Source organism: Petaurus breviceps, unplaced genomic scaffold, assembly GCF_028583685.1.
Source record: "Petaurus breviceps papuanus isolate PSGF00001 unplaced genomic scaffold, PetGlider_PUasm1.0 175, whole genome shotgun sequence".
Classification (NCBI taxonomy): Eukaryota; Metazoa; Chordata; class Mammalia; order Diprotodontia; family Petauridae; genus Petaurus; species Petaurus breviceps.
Genome location: NW_027185764.1, coordinates 30339151 through 30359254, shown reverse-complemented (window position 1 = coordinate 30359254; position 20104 = coordinate 30339151). Strand labels below are relative to the sequence as shown.

Below are 20104 nucleotides of genomic sequence, written 5' to 3'. Positions count from 1 at the left end.
TCTATTTAAAAATTTTATCTAATAATTACCACCACCTACATGGTAGCAAAGCATTATCACATAAATTTTCATGAAACTTGGCAAGACTGAAATTAGTCAACTAATAAATTAATATTTACAATTTCCATCAGTGCACAGAAGACTTTGCCACTGCCCTTCTATATATGGAAACTGTAATCGGCTTACTCTTCTGCAGAGACAATTATCAGTGCTAGGATCAACAGTGATTTTATAGGCAAAAAAGCTCAGTGAACTCTTGTACTAAAATAAATTCTATTTTCTCAAATATCTCACCATTTACTTTGTGACTATCCTAATTTATAACCAGACAAGATTAAAAAAACAGCAATTCACCACCAATAGAACACTTAATGTAATGCTTATAGCTTTATCCTTAGACTCTTTTTATTTATACATCAGCAGTTCTTCCTAGCCTTCATTTTCTTTTTCATGTCAAGTATCAAAGATTTCCACCTATTTTCTCAAATTTGCTTCTTCTTTAGCAGTTAACCAAAATAAATGAGAATGCTGAATATTCCTACACTTTAAAAGTTCTTAATATCTTATTCATTGTATTTGGGAGTTTTCAGTTTTCTCATGGAGAAAAAAACCAATTTAGTCATATCTCAACTTTATATATTGTCTGCTACTTCTACAACACAATCCTGGATAATAAAATTTTGTGCATGTTGTCTTAATTTCTACTGCATGGGGAAGGAGAAATCATCAAGAAAAGCTTTAACCATCATGTGGAAAACCTTGAAAGTCCATGCTTTTGCCCTCTAAGTTCAATTATTATCTTTTATCCACTGCTCAATCCATTTCATTATCTGATCTAAATTATTCTCTAATTCTTCTGGTACATTGCTGGGCAGCCGGTGTACTATTTCATGGTTGTAGGAGGCCATGGCTTCTTCGTAAAGAATTTGGAAAATTTCACACTGAACATTGTCCTGTAGTTTCTTTATACTGTATCCCCTAGAAAACAAAGTTGGGGTTTAGACACACATATATATACAAAATCTGAATGGAACAAGTATTTGTTTAGGAACTGCCCCTCCCTCCAAAAAACTGCTGAAAGTTGATATAAAAAGACTTTCTAGACATGCCATTTTAAAACCAAAGGCAAAAATAAAAATTTAGAAGTATCAGAATCTGAGAAGTACTGCGATGGGAATGTCAAAACTCAAAACTGAGAGACCAATCCAGAAGTTCAAACTTGACTTTGTGTTGCAGGCTGCCCATAACTCAGTTTCCCCATTTACACTGAACACTGTTATGTATGTGCCTATTATGGTGCTATGTGTAGAGAAATATACAATATATAATCTCTGTTCAGAAAGAGCTTCTAACTTAGTTTTGGGGAGAAGACAATCACAATTAGTTTATCATCAAGTGTTAAAATGTGCATTATAATTAGAGAAAAGGGCGGAAGATATGTACCCCCTTTCACATGTAGACAAGTTTTACTTTTCTATTCCAAAGAATACTAAAAGCTTAAATCACTAATTCAACAGACTGCCAAAAAACTGGCTAATTTTTCCAGTTAATCATTTTTCAAGATCTTCATTCCAAACATATTCCCTGATGCAACTATTCTCTAATCTTCTACCCAGAATAATTCTTTATTGAAATCCTAGGACTCTGAGCGAAAAGAAAGGTACTCTGTTGCCTTTATGTAAGATATGATCCAATTAACCATTTGGAAAGTATTCATCAAACACCTCCCAGTCAAAGAAAGGTTTTACTGCCCAGAAAAACCATGAAAGAAGAAAAGTTTCTCAATTTGACCAGTCAGATTAGTCTATCCATTAAGAAAATAATGTCTAGATCTTAACTAATTCTTTTAATCTAGCATCAGAATATTGTGCCATGTAGATGAAGTCTGCAATGGTAAAGCAACCACATGCAGAAGAAAAAAAAAGCCAAGAAAGTCGGTCCTAGAAAGATCTAAATTCAAATCCTAATTCTACCATTTCTTGTGTATGTCCCTGGGCAAATTATTTAAGAATTCTAGGCTTCGTTTCTTTGTAAAGTGGCAATAGTATGGTCCCTACCTACTTCATACAGTAATTATGAGAAAATATTTGTAAGTATAAAATGATATGTAAACATGAGCTTCTATTATTATTATAAAATAGTCAAGATGGTGCTTTACTCAGATTAACTATTTATTCTTTTGTTCTTGGTCAGTATTATGGATAAAAGTTTAAAATGCCATATAGGCATTTTAACCTAGTGATACCATTACTAGGTCTATACCCCCAAAGAGATCAAGGAAAGAAGAAAAGGACCCATTCATAAAAAAATATATATATATTTATAGCAACTCTTTTTGTAATGGCAAAGAACTGGAAACTGAGGTGGTGCTCATCAATTGAGGAACTGCTGAACAAATTATGGTATGTGAATGTGATGGAATACTGTTATAAGAAATAAGAAGGAAGGGGCGGCCAGGTAGCACAGTGAGTAAGAGCAGCGGCCCCAGAGTTGGGATGACCTGTGATCGAATCCGGGCTCAGATACTCAGCACCACACCCAGAAATAACTGGCTGTGTAACCTTGAGCAAGTTACCTAACCCCAACTGCTTTAAAAAAAAAATAACAAGGAAGATGCTTTCGAGAAACCTCAGAAGATTTGCATGAAATGACACAGACTGAAGTGAGCAGAACCAGGGGAACAATTCACACAATAACAATTGTGTATTCTGTAAAAAGACAAACAACTTTGAAAGACTCAAGAACTCTTATCAACACAATGATCAAGCACAACTCCAGAGGCCTCCTGCCAGAGGTGATAGGAGAGTGAGACACAAAACACAGACTGAGTCATGTGGTGGCGCTTTTTAGACGCGGCCTCAGTGCAGGATTTGTTTGGCTTGGCCCTACATGACTGTCACGTGGATTTTGTTTTTCTTATTTATTCAGTAAGGTTCGGGGTGGGAGGGAAGGAGACAGTATATCTTTGTGAAAATAAAATTTCTTTTAAAAAGCAAAATAATGCTCCACAAGAAACAAGTTCATTTTTCTCTTACCTCTTTTCAAGTCTTGTATATAATACAGAATTATCCGTTTGAAGTACAAAAACGATATGAAACCATCGTTCAGGGAAGAAGTCACAGCCATGGTAATCAACAATAACTCCCCCTTCTTTCATTTTATTTTCTAACTCATCAATTACCTGTTAAAATAAAGAGTAGCAAAAAAAAAATCAATTTTCCCATTAAATTATAAGAAACATTTTATTTTTAATTGTGAAGTAATGTCTAAAATAGAAAGGCATAAAGTGAGCTACTGAAAGCTAATTATATTAATACAAAATCTCTACATAGTGATCCATCCAATAATAATAAGCAGCAATAATCATTATGCTGTGGAGAGTAGCATAGTATACACAGAACTTGTATTAGAGTCGTGAAGACCTGGGTTCAAATCCTGCCCATAATAGCTTTTCGACTCTGTCTAAGTAACATAACTTCTTTGTGCCCCCAAGCAATTCTCTAAGACTATAAATTTCAGAAGAGTTGCAGTTCAGCATTGGTATGGGGAGCTCCCTTATGGGGCCCTCCCCATAATGATGAAATAACAACTTTGAACCAAAAAAATAGTAATAATCTTATACTCACTCTATCTTCATCCAAAATGGGACATTCATATTCTTCATCAAAGCCATCATATAACTGTCCTAAAAAGTAAGAAACATTACATCATTCAAAATTATCCCAATGTCATTAACAGATATTTGGAATTTAAGTTTCACTATTTTTTTCCCTCAAAAGATATTCTAATTCGTAATTAATTATTAGATTACTATTAGATGTACAAACAGCATGGAATGATAGATGAACTGCTAGGCCTGGAGTCTGGTAGACTTTTGATTGAAATATCACCTCTGACATTAGCTGTGTGACTAGTCATTCAACTTTAATGCCCTCTGTAATATCCCTAAAACTTATCAACTAAGTCAGAGGTTTTCAGTGGTATTTTATGTACAAGTGGAACTATACAACTAAATGCCATGTGGACAACACGTTTAAATCAGAAAAGGTGAACCAGCATGATAAGATATGGAAACCAAGTCAAAGAAGACTTGAAAGGAGTACTGGTGATTAGCCTGATCACAAGACTAAAGGAGACATAACAGCTGTTTAAATATTTGAAAGTCTACTACATTGAAAGGGAAGATGACATTACAAGTAAAAGTCAAAACTAAGATTAATGGATCAACTCATAATGAAGCAAATTTTTACTCAATACAGGTAGGAACTTTACAGTTGTCCAATGACTCCAACAGGCTGCCTTAGGAGTAAGTGACAACACCATCATGGGAGGTATTCAAGCACAAATTAAGTCTAACAGCAGAGATCATCTAATAGAAACAGGATTCTTTGTAGGGGAAAACTAGTGTATTTCTGCTCTCCCCTTATACAAATTTTTTCTTAATTGTCTTTCAAAATAAAATCTTAAAGAAATATTTATCAAAGCACAATTATCATTAGTAAGACACGATTTATTCAGGATCTCTATCCCTATCAATGATTATCTGTAAGCCTGAATCATCAGCTAAGTATCTTATATATAGGATAGTATTGTTGAATGTTGTCAACTTAGTACTTTGTAATTAATTAAGCTGAACATTTATGAGTTTTTTCCTTTCTATTATTACTTCTAGCAAACTAAGATTGGCTAAAGGTGGGTTTTAGGGCTTAAAAAACAACCAAAACACTTTAATATTTCAAAAGAACAGCTATTTCATCCAGTGGGTAGTACCTGTACCAAGGCAAATTTCTACTATTTCACATTTAAATAGAAAATCTCCATGAGCTGCTGTGGAAAAATAAATGAACCATCAATTTATGGCTAACCTCTCTTAAAATTACACAGGCTGATTCTCAACCAACCAACATAAGTCACTTCAAATCTACACCTCCACAGCAGAGGGAGGATCTATACTCTGGTAATTTATTTCCACCTATCTACAAGATGTCCTGCTGTGAATACAAACTCAACATGTTCAAAAAGGAATTCTTCAACTTGCTTCCCTCCTCAATTTCTGCCACTGGTGCTACTCAGTATCAGCAGGCTAGAACCCTTGGAGTTATTTTAGCTTTTGTGCCATACTTACCTTCATTCCCACCAATGACTGGCTCTGAAACATCTCAGATTTTTTCCTCTCTGTTGCTATTGCTTCCATTCTAGTCCAAGTCCTCATCACCTCATACTTGGGGTAGTATTAGAAGCTAGCTGCCTAGTCTCTCTGCCTCCTCTGACTTTCTCCCTTAAGCCCACCCTACATACCAAATCCAGACAAATCTTCTTAGAATTTTACTTTCATCATACTTCTACAGCTGAAAAACCTACAGTATTTCCCAAATAACTATTGCATCAGGTCCAAATTTCTCTACCTAATTTTTCAAGACCCTCCATAACCTTATCACATTCTTTCCATCCTATGCCTACTACTCATGTCATCTTAGGAAAGTCACTTGACTTCCCTAGGCCTCAAGTTTCCTCATCTATAAGATGAGGGATTATACTTAAGACCTGTAGGGTCACTTCCAGCTCTAGATCTATGAGCCTATGTTCAATTCAACAAATACTCATTAAATGCCTACTCTGTTACTATAAATGTATAGCACAACGTACCATGCTGGGTGCCAGCAGAGAAAACAAAGCTTAGATAATGGTATTTATAAAACACTTTAAAGTCTGCAAAGCATTTACATACTTCTAAGCTCATTTAATACCCTCTTGGGATCGTTTTCACAGGTATTATTATAATTCCCTTTTTGCAAATGATCAAACTATGGTTCAGAAGGTTAAATGGCTTGCTTAGGCCCACAGCACAAGTACTAGAGGGGTCAGAGGTGGCATTTGAACCCAAGTGTTCCTGGCTCCCAGGCCAGTACTCTACTATACCACACTGCTTCAGATACAACACAATCCCCCATCCTTATGGAATTTAAGTGTCTAACAGCGAGATAGGACTGAAATTCAGATTACTATAGTATTAAGCAAAGTCAAGCAAAATATCTCAGGTGGCATTAAGAGAAACAGTATCTAAAATGAGGGAACTAATCATTCCACTGTGCCCATTAAAATACTAGGGTCAGTTTCAGATATCACATTAGGAGGAATATTTATAATCTGGAAAGGGTCCATAGAACAACTAGATTATGCCATTTAAGGATCTATTGAAGAGCTGCAGGTGTTTAGCCTTGGGAATCTAAATTAGGGAAAACAGGATAGTTGCCTCCAAATACCAAAAGAAAATGTTCTTCTAACAAAGAAAGCAGAACTAGCAACAGAGAAGTTGAAGAGAAACATACTTTAGAATTATTTTAAGAAAAATTTACTCTTATTGTTGTTCAATTGTTTCAGTCATGTTTGACTCTTCATAACCCCATTTGGGGTCAAAGATACTGAAGTGGTTTGCCATTTCCTTCTAATAATAATAATCCTTACTGATAATAAGGGCTACCTCAAGTTGGAATGGGTTGCCATGGTACATAACAGATCTCCCTCATTAAAGGTTTTTAAGTAATGGCTAGATGGTCATTTATTGGGAAGGCTGCAGAGAGGATTCTCTAGATGTCTAAGGTCCTTCTCAAGTCAAATTCTAAAAGTACATGAAAAATATATTTAGGTAGTGCAAGCAGAGCAACTGAGCCACCATTACATTACAATGCCAGAAAACAAAACAAAAAGTCTGGCACAGAAAATTATACACATTTGTTGAGTACTCATCAGAAACAGCAGTTTTTAAAGAAAAAGTAAACATCTTTGTTAATAATTGAACATTTTGATAAAAGGCCACCTTCCCTTACCACCTCCTCCCAGCTCTTCCTGCCTTTACTAAGTTTAAAATGGTAAGTTGATTTTTTCTGTCAAGACTTGACATTAGAAACTTTCTATGTGGGCAAGGATGATGAAATCCATTTAGAGGAAGAGACATGAAATGAGACGGGGGAAAAAGTAGGGTGGCATAATACTATAGAAGTTTTCAAGTGTCATGCAGTTTAGAATTGGTTAGCTAAAGGCAGATACTGTATGTAGATTTACTCCTCCCCAACACAGAATCAAGGCAAATATCTTTATTACACATTTACACCATCATATGTTGTATTTATTTATATTACAACACATCTATGATATAAAGTTTACCTTCTTGTGCTAAATCGCCCACATTAACGTATGTCAGTCCTGTTCTTGATGCAAGTTCTTTACCTAGTGTGGTCTTTCCAACCCCTGGTGTACCTATAAGACAATTCACAAAAGATACCTAGATTAAAATTTAATAGGGAAAAAAGAGAGACAAGAGTGTCATCTTCTTAAGGACCACATATTTAGGGTCAGAAGAGACGCTGGAGGTCATCTGGTTCCTACTACTCTTTTTACAGATGAGGAACAATCAAGATATGAAAGCATTTGCTCAAGATCACAAAAGTAGCAAGATCACTGAGTAGCACAGCTGGGATTTAAATCCAAGTGTTATAATTCTAAATTCAGCCCTCTTTCCAAGCTACATGCTGCCAAACACTTATTGATCAGATGCTGTTAGTCTATTATAGTCTTTTTCTGAAGCAAGAACAGTGCCCATAGATGCTTAATATTTTTTGAAACTGAGGTCCCTTATTGTCATATTCCATCTTCTGTAACAAGATATAAAATTATTTACTCTCATGGAGAAAGTTTTATAAATGCCCCTGCCAAACCAATTGCTAATTTTTACTTTTTAACCCTGACAGCTTAATGAGGGTACCAAGACTAATCGCCCAGCATATTATCCAGTCTTATGACACTTTTCTTTTCTGGGTCTTACTCTCCTTTAGGTGCAAATAAGATTGTCCTGGAATACCTCCAACTTCCTCTTCCAGAAAGATTGGTCTGTTAACGTCTTACTAGGGTTACCCAAAAGCTACATGAGACGTAAGTGTTCATTTATATAGATTACAAATATTTAATGAACTTATGAAAATAATATAAAACCTGATCTCAGTGATGAGCAGATCAGGTATGTGTGATCTTTAGAAATATCTGTGCTACCTATAATTTTATAATTGGGTTACACCGATGAACTGGGCACAGGGATTGTGCAAAGGCTGAAAATAGGGGCCAAATTTCTTTAAAAGGCAGGGGCACATCCACTCTAAGTTAATGACAATAAGCCAACCACTTCACAGCCTTCATCAACCTCATCATGAGGTGGGTGTTGATCCCCGCCATGGTCACCACCGTGCTCCCCCGTAAGCCCCCAACGAGAGATCACTAGGCATCACTTAATGGGATCCGGACCACGGCTGACAGAGAACCAACAGTGACAACGCCGGGTTCTAGACTCGTGGCCAAGTGTTTTCCATGCATTGGGGGTGGGGGGGTGGTTGCCGTCCAAGCTTCAGTTTCCCCAAGTGTAAATCGAGCCTGCACTAGATGGACGATCGCTAAGCTCCACGTCCCTCGGGTGCCCAGAACAGGAGCTTTTACTCCTTGCTCCTCGCTCGGGAAGATGGGTGATGGGACGGGGGATCCCGGACTGACCAACCGAATTAACGTCTCCCCCTCCCCGCTCCGGCACCACCACCGAGGGCCGGCCACAGCCGGTCCCCGAGAAGGGAGCCCATCCAGCCGGGCCCCGCCACCCCAGCCCCGCCGCCCGAGCAGCAGCCCTGACCGGTGAGCAGGATGTTGGGCAGCCTCATGGTCGCGGTGGCGACGGCTTCGCCCAGGTCGCCTGCTATCCACGAGGGAGCAGCAGGCAGAGGCGGCTAGGCAGGAGCCGAGGGGGCGGGCCCAGGGTCCTCGAGCACCCTCTTGGCGCACACTCCGCGACTCATAAACTGGCCCCGCCCCTCTCGCCCATTGGTGAGCGGCCCCTCTATGACAGCGGCTCAGAGCAAATCCGAGGCGACGGGTCCGCGCGCCGCCAGAACAGGCAATGCCCAGGACAGCCCAGACAGCCGGCTCCTTCTCCTCTTCCCCCCTCCCCTCGTGCGCCGTCGCCCAGGCGCCAGCAGCAGTGGGAGGCCCCCCCTGCCGGGAGGCGGGGCCTCAGCGTGGGCTCCTAGCTCGGCCCCCGGAGTGCCGTTTGGCTGCCGCCTCTGCATTTGGGCCGTAGCCACCGCCTCCCCCGGGGAGGGGGGGATGCCGCACGGTCAGTGCCCGCTGCCCGCAGGTGAGGCCGCCGCGAGGGAGGAACCCCTGCCCGTTGCGCTGGTTGCCGAGCCGGGTCTTTGTCCGCGGCCCCGTGGTGACCCGGAGCCGTTTCAAGATCCGGCCTCGAGCAGCCTTCAGCGCGGGGCGGGGAGAGGAGGAGGAGTACGGAAGCCGGGAGGGAGCGGGCGTCGGGGGAGCGAGCGACATCTGAGGGGCTGCGGCCCTGCGGCCCCAGGTCTGGGCCAAGCGCCTACTGACTGGCAAGGCTCGTCAGCCTGGCTTTTTAAAGGGATTCTGGGGTCCTTGTAATAAGCGAGCTGCCCGTTACTCTGCACGCCCCCTGCGTAGGAGCGCACCGGAAGTTCCTTTTTCTGTGTTTCCTCACAATGAGAAGTGACCCGGGGAGACGGAGGTAGTGAGTTCTCCTCCCTGGGCAGTGGTTAGTAGGGAGCTCCCCATCACCGGGGTCTTTTAGTTGGATGACCGTCACTTGTTGGGGAAGTCTTGTAAACGGGATTCCGCTTCAGGTAGCGGGTCGATGGCCTTTGAGGTTCCTTCCGGCTGTAAAAGTTGTGTGAGCGTGTGTTTTGGAAGTCAAGAAACTTAGCGTTTCGCCCCTGCTTGAAAATACCTTCAGCCTAGTGCGCAAGATGTTTGCGCATGCGTAATTTCTACTCATTGGATGGCTGAGGGGGTTTTGTGTTTTGTTTTTTTTTTTTAAGTTTCTGTGTGCCTCAAGCAGGACTGACTCTCCAGACTTGGGGGTCCTAAACTGCAAGATGTTCAAGCTTTGTGCACGTTTTCTAGGGGAAAAAAATCAGGTTTTTCCGCAGAAAGAATTTTTTTTAATATGGGAAAACCTTAAGAAAAAAAAAGGCCCTGTGGATAACTTAAAACAATTTTGTTCAGAAAAGTAGTGTGTTTGGTTTGATTGGCTTTTGTTTTTCCAGGAAACCAAGCACTTTAGTCTGCTTTGAAATTTTCCCTTAGGGACTCTACCCTACTCTTGAAATGCCATTGAACCTGTGTAGGCGCTCAATAAGGACTTATTGGATGATTCTTATTTCTTGTATCCAATAGTTGTATCCTGTTTTGTTGTGCACTTGTGTCCAGCTTTTGATCTCGTGGGCCATGCACCAGGCCCTTCCATCCTCCACTATCTCTTGAAGTTCGTCCAAGCTCATGTTCATTGCTTCCGTGACGCTATCTATCCATCTCATCCTCTGCGGTCCCCTTCTCCCTTCAGTTTTTCATAACATCAGAGGCCTTTCCAGTGAGTCCTGTTTTATTATGTGGCCAAAGTATTTGAGCTTCAGTATTTATCCTTCCAACGAATAGTCTGAATTCTTTATAAGTAGTGACTGATTTGATCTTGCTGATCGAGGGAATCTCAGAAGTCTTCTCTAGCACCGCAGTTCGAAAGTATTGAACCTACAACACTCAGTTTATAGTCCAGCGCTGACTTTTTATAAAGACATTCTGTTTACAGTGGATAATAAGCCACAAATGAATCAGTTGCCACAGCTGCAGGTGACAATAAAATAAATTTTTTGGTGTAGGTTTTTACCTCCAACAGAAAAAAATAGTTGTAACTTTTACTTCTTCCCTCAGTTATAGTGTTATTTGTAAATAATAACAATGAGCATTTATGTCACTAATTTGCTAAGCTTTTTATGCGTGTTCTTATTCGATTCTCACAACAACTTTATAAGGTAGGGGATATTTCATTTTGAGAAAACAAATTGAGTGAGTTTGGCAGGTGTTTGAAGCAGGATTCGAAGGTCTTTCAAACTCCCAAGTCTAATATTATCCACCATACTATCTCTTCATTGATTTTAGGTAGCATTTTAAAATTTGCAAAACCATCTTAATCCATTATCTCATTTAATCCCCTGTGAGGTAGATGTATAGATATCATTAATCCCCATTTAAAATGTGACTGAGGCAGCAACTTGCCCATGATCACAGAGCTAGAAGACATATATCAGTACAATAAATATATTTTTGAGTCCTACTTTATAAATTAATATTCATGTTTGTAGTTTTCCTAATTTGGGAGAAAAGACAAAGCCTTCCATAAACATATTTTCTTTACTTTTCAGGTGATTTATATTTTAACATATTGCAGATTCTATACTACGGATGGGAACTATCAAGGTTTATGATGTCAAAAACTTCTCTTAGACGAAAGGTAGCTTCCACAAAGGTATGAAGCATTATTGAAAATAACCATAATTGGTTACAAATAAAGTCTAATACAGCAGTGACTGTAATTCAGCTCATCTCACAAAGTGCAGAAGTGGCTTAAAATGAGAATATGTGGGTTGTTGTTAGCTATATAGCAGAGCTGGTGCTTAGTCCTGTTGCCTTATTCTACATGAGTATACAGTTATTGCTTCCACATTTCAAGTTAGGTGTGAGTGCCCCTGTGATCTGGAAAATGCGTGTAAAATTTTTTAGCCTTGCCTTTGTACCAGGGAAGGTCTGAATTTTCCTTTTTTTTTTTAATGGGTGTTTACAGTGCTTTATTGTAAAATTTGAGTTAAGTATTTGGTCATAGGCTCAGTATCTTTGACTTCTGCAAAATTCCCATTTAATTCTTATGGGAAAATTGCTTTGTGGAAGGGATAACTATACTTTGGGTTTAAGTTTGAGGAGCAAGGTAAGACATGAAAGGACAGAGGTAGAGCTGTTAGAATTCCTAGTTATCTTTCTGGGCTTAGTGTTAGCTCTTAACTTCACCACTGACTCTAGTTTTTAAGTAAATCATTTAAATATTTCCTATAAGATGGAAATAAAAATTCTTTATGTTAATTAGAGAATCTATGATAAATAAAATACTTTTAAAAGGAAAGTTGATTTATTCACTCCTTTTTAACCATTATTTAATACAAAGTTCTGCGTTCAAGAAGCAAACAATTTGGACAAATTATTCAGAGGTGGCAAGGGTGCTGAATCTTGATAGATTTTCAATATTTAAAAATATTGATAACTAGTAACCATTGTGATTAGGATATAAGAAAATCCATCCTAAAAATTTTAGTTCTTGAAATAATCATGCTGAGTTTGCAAGTTGAACTCTCTTGCTGTTAATTTCTAAGTGTTTGTTACAAAAATAAATAATTACAGAAAAGAGAAATAAAGGAGGAATACACATTTAATTTTTGTCTTTGTATCCCCAGCACAATGCCTGACACACAGTAGGACCTAACTGCTTGTTGGATTATTTTGACTTTTTGTTTGTTAGGGATAAATCTCAATTTTCCTTAAAACTCTTGCCTCTATTTTGTTTACTCAAATATTAGATGTTCTGTACAGCGAAGAGGCATATCAGGCTATAATTACAAAATGCAAGCTGGTAAATGTTATTCTTGTTCACATAAGTTTAAAGGTAATATAGCTTGTTGAAATGATACTATTATAGTTAGTATGATGTCAGCTACAGAATGTTGATTTGCATCACCATTATTGCTAGATAGTTTGAATTTTTATGTGTAAAATAAAGATGGTACCACACACATAAATTATAACTACCAAAAAACCCACCTTATTTCAATTACTGTTTCAAGTAAATGTGTGATTGTTAGATGTTCTACAAACTTGTATACTATATTAGGGATGAGGGAAGGGGAAAGGAAAATATTATATAGTCATACTATTTACATTGGTTTTTTTTTTCCTTCCAGATAACCAACTGGGTAGAACCTTCATTTGATGATTTTGTTGGAAACACAGACATCTCTTCTGCTCTTACAACTTCATCTCTGGGAGTAAATAATTTTCATCAGAGAAGAAAAGATTTGTCTTCCTCATTAGAAAGTAGCAAGTTTCTAGCTAAAAAAAAAGGAAAATCATTTTCCTCAAAACAGAGTAGTGTTGAAGCAAATTTGAATGAAAATCTATCTGAAGATGAACCATGGGTAGATAAATACAAACCAGAAACTCAGGTACAAAAATCATTTCGTTATTTTTTCTTTTTTTTTTAATTTATTTTCAAAGAAAGGAAAAGTGATTAAGGAGTCCTAGGGAAAGGGAAATGAAAAAAATACAAGACAACCAAAAGATGAACTCCTATATAGCCCATAGTTGGAAACCACACCTCTGGATTTAAACACAGAGTTTCACCTTGGAAGCATATCAATTAACTATATTTTTTGGATCATTCTCCTTCCCAGAATGTGCTCTGGGAATGTCAGAATGTGTACCTAAATATTTATATACAAAATATACAAATCATAAATTCCAATTAATTTTCAGAGGAAAGGCACTTGATCTAAGGAGATAGCAAAACAATTCAGGTAAAAGATGGTACTTGAGCTTTTTTGACAGAGACAAGAGATTCAGAGAAGTAGAAATTAAAAAGGATTGCATATTAGTTATGTAGAACAGTTGGTATAAAGTTATGGAGAAAACAAACAGGGCTTCATGTGTAAGAAACAGGAAGGACAATTGGGCTTGATTGTACAGATCAAGAATGAAAATAATTTATAGTAATTATAAAAGTAATGTATAATTTTGGAGTGATAATGCAAAGGGCTTCAAATGTTGAACAGAGGAATTTATATTTTATTCAAGCAGCAATAGGAAGAAGCCACAAAAGTTTAAAGAATAATGGAGTGACATCGTCCTATCTGAACTTTAAGAAAATAACATTAGTAGCTGTTTATAGGCTAGATTGGAGAATGGAAATCTGAGACAAGGAGAACAATTTGTAGATTATTGCAATAGACCAGGTATGCTTGCTAAGAGACTGGATTTGGGTGGTGGCTATGTGAGTGGAGAGAAAAGGAAGGATGTAAAATATATTGTTGAGAAAACAGCTGAAATAGATGGATTTATGTGAAAGGCAAGAATGATAAATAGATATTGACACGTAAATCGTTAAACTGGATAACTGGAAGAATGCCTTTGACAGAAAAAAGGAAGTTTGGGGGGGGGAAAGGATGCGTTTGGGGGAAAATATAATCAAATATGTGATTCGGATGTCAGCTTATTCATCTATTCCTTCTTATCCTATGCAACTCCCAAAAAGAAAGAGTTAAGGGGGAAAGGAGTTTGTTAACTTGCTCAACATTGTCTACTTGCTGATTCTGAGTCAAGAGTCAGTCAAAAGTCATCTGCCTCCACAAGGAAATGATGGGGAATGGGGATCAGGATGTGGATATCCTTGGAGAGGAAGAGAATTTGACCATTGTCACTGCACAACCACTGAAGGTGCCAGAGTCATAGCTAGGTTATAACTGCTCCAAAGAGCTGATGCTTCACACAGAGAGCAGAAAGTTGGGAGCTGGCACAGTGGAAAAATCCAGAGTGGGATAACATTGTTCAATAATGGTAAAGGCTGTGTTGAAACTGTTATGGAGTAAGCTTTATGGCCAGTGAGATACCGTGTTTCCCCGATAATAAGACACTGTCTTATTTTTTTTGGAAAGAAAAACACCAGAGGGCTTATTTTCAGGGGAGGGCTTATGTTGTCCTGCCTCAGCTCTTCTCCGTGACACTGCTCTCAATGGCGCCAGCAAGCAAATCACTGGGGAAGAACAGGATGACTCGCTCACTGCTGCAGCTCTGATTGGATGCAGCTGGGAGCACAGCGTGCGTTTCGGGGGGGACAGATGGTGCATACAGAGGGTACCGTAATGTAGCGTGTAGCGCAGGGGATCACCTTCACTACAGTAGCAATCTCAATAGGGCTTATTTTCGGGGGAGGGCTTATTTTAGAGGAATCTTACACAGTAAGGGGAGGGCTTATTTTCGGGATAGGTCTTGTTATAGGGGAAACACGGTAGGAGCAGCATTTTTTTTTTTTTTAAAAGCAATTGTGGTTAAGTAACTTGCTCAAGGTTACACGGCCAGTTATTTCTGGATGTGGTGCTAAGTGTCTGAGCCCAGATTTGATCCTCAGGTCATCCCAACACCGGAGCCGGTGCTCTTACTTGCTGTGCTACCTGGCTGCCCCCATTTTGTTATTTTTAGGCAGTAAAATTTAATAGGCAACTGGAAATGACACCAATTGAAGAGATTATGGAAGCATTTCACAATGTAATTTGTTTAAAAAAAAATCCTTCTAAATGACTTACAAAATTTATAGGTTTTGCTTATATAATTCTTTTTTCTCACACTGAGATCTCTATCCCTTTTTTCCCAAATAGTTATTCCTTACTATACAAGTTCCTTAGTACTTTTCATGAATCTTGATGTAGCTCAAATGTAGAATTTAGGGGCGGCTAGGTGGTACAGTGAATAAAGCACCAGCCCTAGAGTTAGGAGGACCTGAGTTCAAATTGGGCCTCAGACACTTAACACTTAATAGCCATGTGACCTTGGGCAAGTCACTTAATCCCAATTGCCCTGCCTTCCCCCCTCCAAAAAGCAAAAAAAAAAAAAAAAAAGGTAGAATTTTTCAAGCCATAAAAAGACAATTTTTCTCCCTCTTCGCCCAACTCAATTTTAACAACTTTTATGATGAGTTGGGAGGAAAAAAAACCTTAATTCATTTCTGGTGCTAAGTTTTCCATTATAAATTGTTTTTAAAGCTTTATGGTTTAATAACATCAGCAGAACAATGAAGCCGTGAGCTCCATCTGGTGGCATCTGCAAGTCTGTCTCATACTTTTTTCACAGGATCATTGCTTTTATACTAATTATCAGTTAACTGGCCTTTCTGAATCTTATATACATTTCTTTTTAAAATCTAAGTTGGGTGTGTTGTTGGGTGTTGAAGACCCTGTGCATCCACAATGGTCTCTGGACAAATTCCATTTTTCCTCCCCATTAGAATTGTTTACCTTTATGTTTTAAAATTTTCATTCTTGAGATTTCATCTCCTTCTTAGGTTGACTTCTCCTGAAGTCAAAAGTCCATGGGATCTCATCTATCTTTCCACTGAACTCTTTAAAATCTGCTTTTCAAAAATCTAGGGCACATTTCACACTATGCCTGTGTTTCTTCTTCTTTATCACAAACCCTTAAGTTTGAAGGCTCATTTCTTCCCCAAGATTCCCATGATTCAACTCACACCAATTCTAGAAAAGTATTTCCCCTTGTGGGTTCTTTTTGAAGGATGGCATTATCACTAAGGAAAATCAAGAAGTTCTTAGTTCTGCCTTTGGCAGAGGAAACTCCAGCAGATACCTAGATAATTGAAGTCCCTCCATCAGGAGTACACTGTATCATGCCTCTGTAGCAGATGTGATCTCTTCCCCAAATCCCTTCTTCATTTCCCCTCTGTATCCAGGTTCTCTATAGTATGCTTCAATGATGATTATATTTGTTTCTCTCTCCTTTAACCTTCACATATTCTCTATCATGCTTTCCTTCTCTGGTTTTTGGATTTCCCCACATGAATATAAATGATTTTTTAAAAAGTTAATGGCTTTAAGTTTTATTTATCAATTTAACAACCATTTATTTTCTTTCCCTCCTCCCTACCCAAGCCATTGGGGAGGAAGAAAACAAAAAACTTCTAACAGATACATATAATCAAAACAAATTTCCACATTTATCATTTCCAAACATACATATCTCATTCTGTATCTTAAGTCTACCACCTCTCATTCAGGGCATATGTAGCATTCTTCATTACTGCTCTGGTAAAACTGTAATTGGTTAGATCATAGTTAAGTATTTAAAAATTGTTTTCACAGTATTATCATTATAAAAATTGTTCTGATTATGCTCATTTCAAGTCTGTATCAGTTTATACAAGACGTCTAAGATTTTTCTGAATTTGTCCCTTTGGTCATTTCTTATGACAGAATAGTATTCCATTACATTCATATACCATAATTTTTTCAACCATTCTACAAGTATGCCTATTCTCTTGAGTTTACCTCCTTAATATATAATGCTACCCTATTCCCAACCCCTTATTCTTTTGAATAAAGTATTCTTGACTCATTGTCCAGTCAGCAGATTTCATTTCATAAAGTTTCAGTGATACCTAGTAGATCAAACTTACCTCCTTGAATCATATAGGACCTCTCTTTTCTCTCATTTGTTTGCCTAAATCTTAGGCATTTGCATATAGACACCTGACACTTTGAGTTTTACTATTGGTTCCTCTCCTTGATTTTTCTCGACTGTGAATTTGTGTGTCCCAACTATTCTTCCTGGTGACAACTCTCTTTAATCCCTATCTTGGGGCATTCTTCTTGGGACAGTAGGCATTCTTCTTCATCTCCTGTCCCTTTTAGCTTAAAATCTTTTAGATTTGATTTATAAGATGCCTTCTTTATGAATTCTTACCACCCTCTCTTAGGTGTACTCCATCCATGATAACTAGGGTGTATTCCAACCCAGAAGTATAAGTAATGATCCAGAATTCTGAATTCTATTATCAAACACTAACTTTATGTCCTTTGACCATTTGTTTATTGAGCAGTTGATTACTAATCTATTTCATTATCTGTTTAGCATTGGTACTAAAAATTTTTTCATATAACAATACATAGTCTACCTCCCAGAATAGTTTTGAGGAATGCATAAAAACTTTAAGCACCATATAAATGTGAGCTGTTGTTATTATTTCTTTTAAATGAAAATATGTTTTAACAATTCTTAAACTTTTATCTTTCATGCTAGAATGAACTTGCTGTTCATAAGAAGAAAGTCGAAGAACTTGAAACCTGGTTAAAAGCTCATGTTCTTCAGAAGCAACCAAAATTGGTAATTAAAAATTAGTCATCTCATTTTAAAATGCTTTATAAACATCATATTTTTTTGCAGTTTGTAGTCAGAAGTTAAATATATGTAGCTGTTTCAGAAGAAATGGGTTTGTTGGAGCTGGGGAATCAGTAAGAATTCACTAAGTTCCTACTTTGTCCCAGACCTACCCTAGGTCTGGAGAGACTGAGACAAAAATGAAACAGGCCCTGCCCTCAAGGAAATTACATTCCATCTTGAGAGACAACATATGCCTATAAGTATATACAAACTGATTACAAAGTAATTTGGTGGAAGAAGGCCCCAGTAAGTGGGGAGAGGGGGAGAGCAAGAAGGGATTAGGAAAGAATTTCTGTAGAATGTGGTGCTAAAAAGCTGAGCTTTAAAAGACAATAAAAGATTTTTTTTGGTGGGGGGAGGCAGGGCAATTGGGGTTAAGTAACTTGCTCAAGGTCACATGGCTAGTAAGTGTTGTGTCTGAGGCTGGATTTGAACTCAGGTCCTCCTGACTCCAGGGCTGGTACTCTATTCACTGCACCACCTAGCCGCCCCAACATAAGAGATTTTAAGAGGTGGAAATGAGAAGAAAGAGCATTCCAGGCATGGAGGACAGCCAATTCAAAGGCACAGAAATGGATAATAGAGTATTATGTGAGACTGTGATGTCAGACTCAAATAGAAACATCCCTATGGTCTGCATAGTGACTAGAAAATTACCGCAAATTAATATTACCTGTGTTCTATTGAATTTTATTTATTTTGTTAAACAATTCCCAATTAAATTTTAATCTGGTTTGGGTTTCACTTGGAAATTTTGTGGGTCACTTCTGGCCAAGTTTGACACCTCTGATACGAACAAGAAGAAGGTTAGTTTACTTGGACCGTACAATATGGGAAGGAGCACAATGTCTGATAAGGCAGCAGGTTGGGACTATATCATGAAAGGTTTTAAAAACTGGTCTTTATTTGATCTTAGTGGCAATAGAGAGCCAAAGGAATTTATCATGTAGGAGAATGACATGGTTGATTCTAGTAACATTGCTTTGTTACCTCTTGTGATGAGTGGATTGGAGTGAGCTTTAGACTTGAAGCAGGAAGGCTAATTAAGACAGTTGTGTGTTCTGTAGTCTAAGAGAGAGTTAATAAGGGTCCAAAATACAGTGGCTATGTGAATAGAGAGAGGAAAGTATATGTGGGGTGAGGGAGATTAAGGAATGGAGGATTACACCAGTTTTGTAAGCCTAGGTACATAGAATGATGGTCATTCTCTCAATAGAAATAAAATGGGCAGCCCAAGTTTAGGGTCCTATAATTTCACTGTGTTAGCATATACACAGTGATAGATATTCTGCCTGCTAGTAAGAACACAAATTGCAAAGACAAGAGAATAGACATAGTCTTTCATAAGTCATGACCTAGTCTGTTAAGGGAGAGACATAGACAGTTCACTCCAGGCATGGGGATCCCTCAGTTCTTGGTTAAGTTATACTCTTATTATCATGTTCTAGTGGAACTACATTGCAAGGAACTGATTAAAAGTAGGCAGAGAGAGTCTTATAGAGGATTGATGTCTTTAGACTGATCTGGAGTTGTTTTAACAAAATTCAAGAGGTTTCTGTTAAAACTAAAAGACTTCTTTTCACCAACTGGCATAATATAAAGTTCTGCTATTATGTTAATATACAGAAGTACTAAGTAAAATTAAAGAAATTGTTACCTTGGCATATTTCATCAGGATTTTTCATTTTTAATGTCTGATATTTGTCTGTTGTAGGGTGGATCTATTCTAATAATTACAGGTCCTCCTGGATGTGGAAAAACAGCAACTCTACAAATACTAGTTAAGGAGCTTGGTATTGAGGTGCAAGAATGGATTAACCCTGTGTTTCTAGACTCCAGAAAACATGATATGAAGGATGGGTTTAATCATGGTGAGATTTATTTTGTTTCTGAATGGAGAGGGAGGGGCACTTCTGCAGCAGCAAGCACCCCAGCATCCCCAGGGTGGCTGCCAACACAGGTTCTTAGATCTGCTTTTCTAAAGGAAAGCAACTCAAAATGGGTTAACAAGCTTACTTTAATCAATCAAACATATATCATTTACCTAGTTCAGGGGAAAAAGGTCAGCACCCCGAACTTCAGAGTGTACAGACAGAATTATCAAGACAGAGAAACAGATCCAGCAGACAGGCTTCCAAACTGTCCAACCATTACATCCATACCAAATCACAGTTACCAGAGAGGGAAGCATCAACATCTGGGTTTTCAAAGCTGGGGGACTCTCAGC

The 20104-nt window shown here is 38.2% G+C and overlaps 2 protein-coding genes across 8 annotated transcripts in view; one reads left to right on the top strand and one right to left on the bottom strand.

Moving 5' to 3' along the window:
* Positions 1–8809, bottom strand: AK6 (adenylate kinase 6). Its single transcript, XM_069085017.1, has 5 exons — positions 8672–8809; positions 7165–7257; positions 3627–3685; positions 3036–3181; positions 1–978 (listed from the first exon to the last, which is right to left on the bottom strand). Exons 1-5 carry the CDS (start codon positions 8697–8699, stop codon positions 789–791), a joined length of 516 nt encoding a protein of 171 aa, XP_068941118.1. The 5' UTR covers positions 8700–8809; the 3' UTR covers positions 1–788.
* A 68-nt stretch (positions 8810–8877) lies between these two features.
* Positions 8878–20104, top strand: part of LOC138158784 (MARVEL domain-containing protein 2-like) — a 58016-nt gene continuing 46789 nt past the window's right edge. The window contains exons 1-6 of one of the 7 annotated variants that reach the window (XM_069085007.1): positions 9051–9172; positions 10234–10426; positions 11256–11359; positions 12840–13100; positions 17737–17820; positions 19592–19748. In XM_069085007.1, coding sequence (XP_068941108.1) covers positions 10336–10426; positions 11256–11359; positions 12840–13100; positions 17737–17820; positions 19592–19748 — 697 coding nt within the window. In that variant the 5' untranslated portion in view covers positions 9051–9172; positions 10234–10335. Of the gene's footprint in view, positions 9173–9283; positions 9681–10233; positions 10427–11255; positions 11360–12839; positions 13101–17736; positions 17821–19591; positions 19749–20104 lie in introns of those variants that run through there. The other 6 variants (XM_069085008.1, XM_069085009.1, XM_069085006.1 and 3 more) reach the window with 6 other exon arrangements.

Coding starts and splice junctions, on each gene's coding strand:
- AK6 (XM_069085017.1), bottom strand. CDS start 8,699: ATGAGGCTGCCCAACATCCTGCTCACCG. Junction 7,258..8,671: donor GCCCAACATCCTGCTCACCG/GTCAGGGCTGCT, acceptor ATTGTCTTATAG/GTACACCAGGGGTTGGAAAG. Junction 3,182..3,626: donor CCATTTTGGATGAAGATAGA/GTGAGTATAAGA, acceptor TTATTTTAACAG/GTAATTGATGAGTTAGAAAA.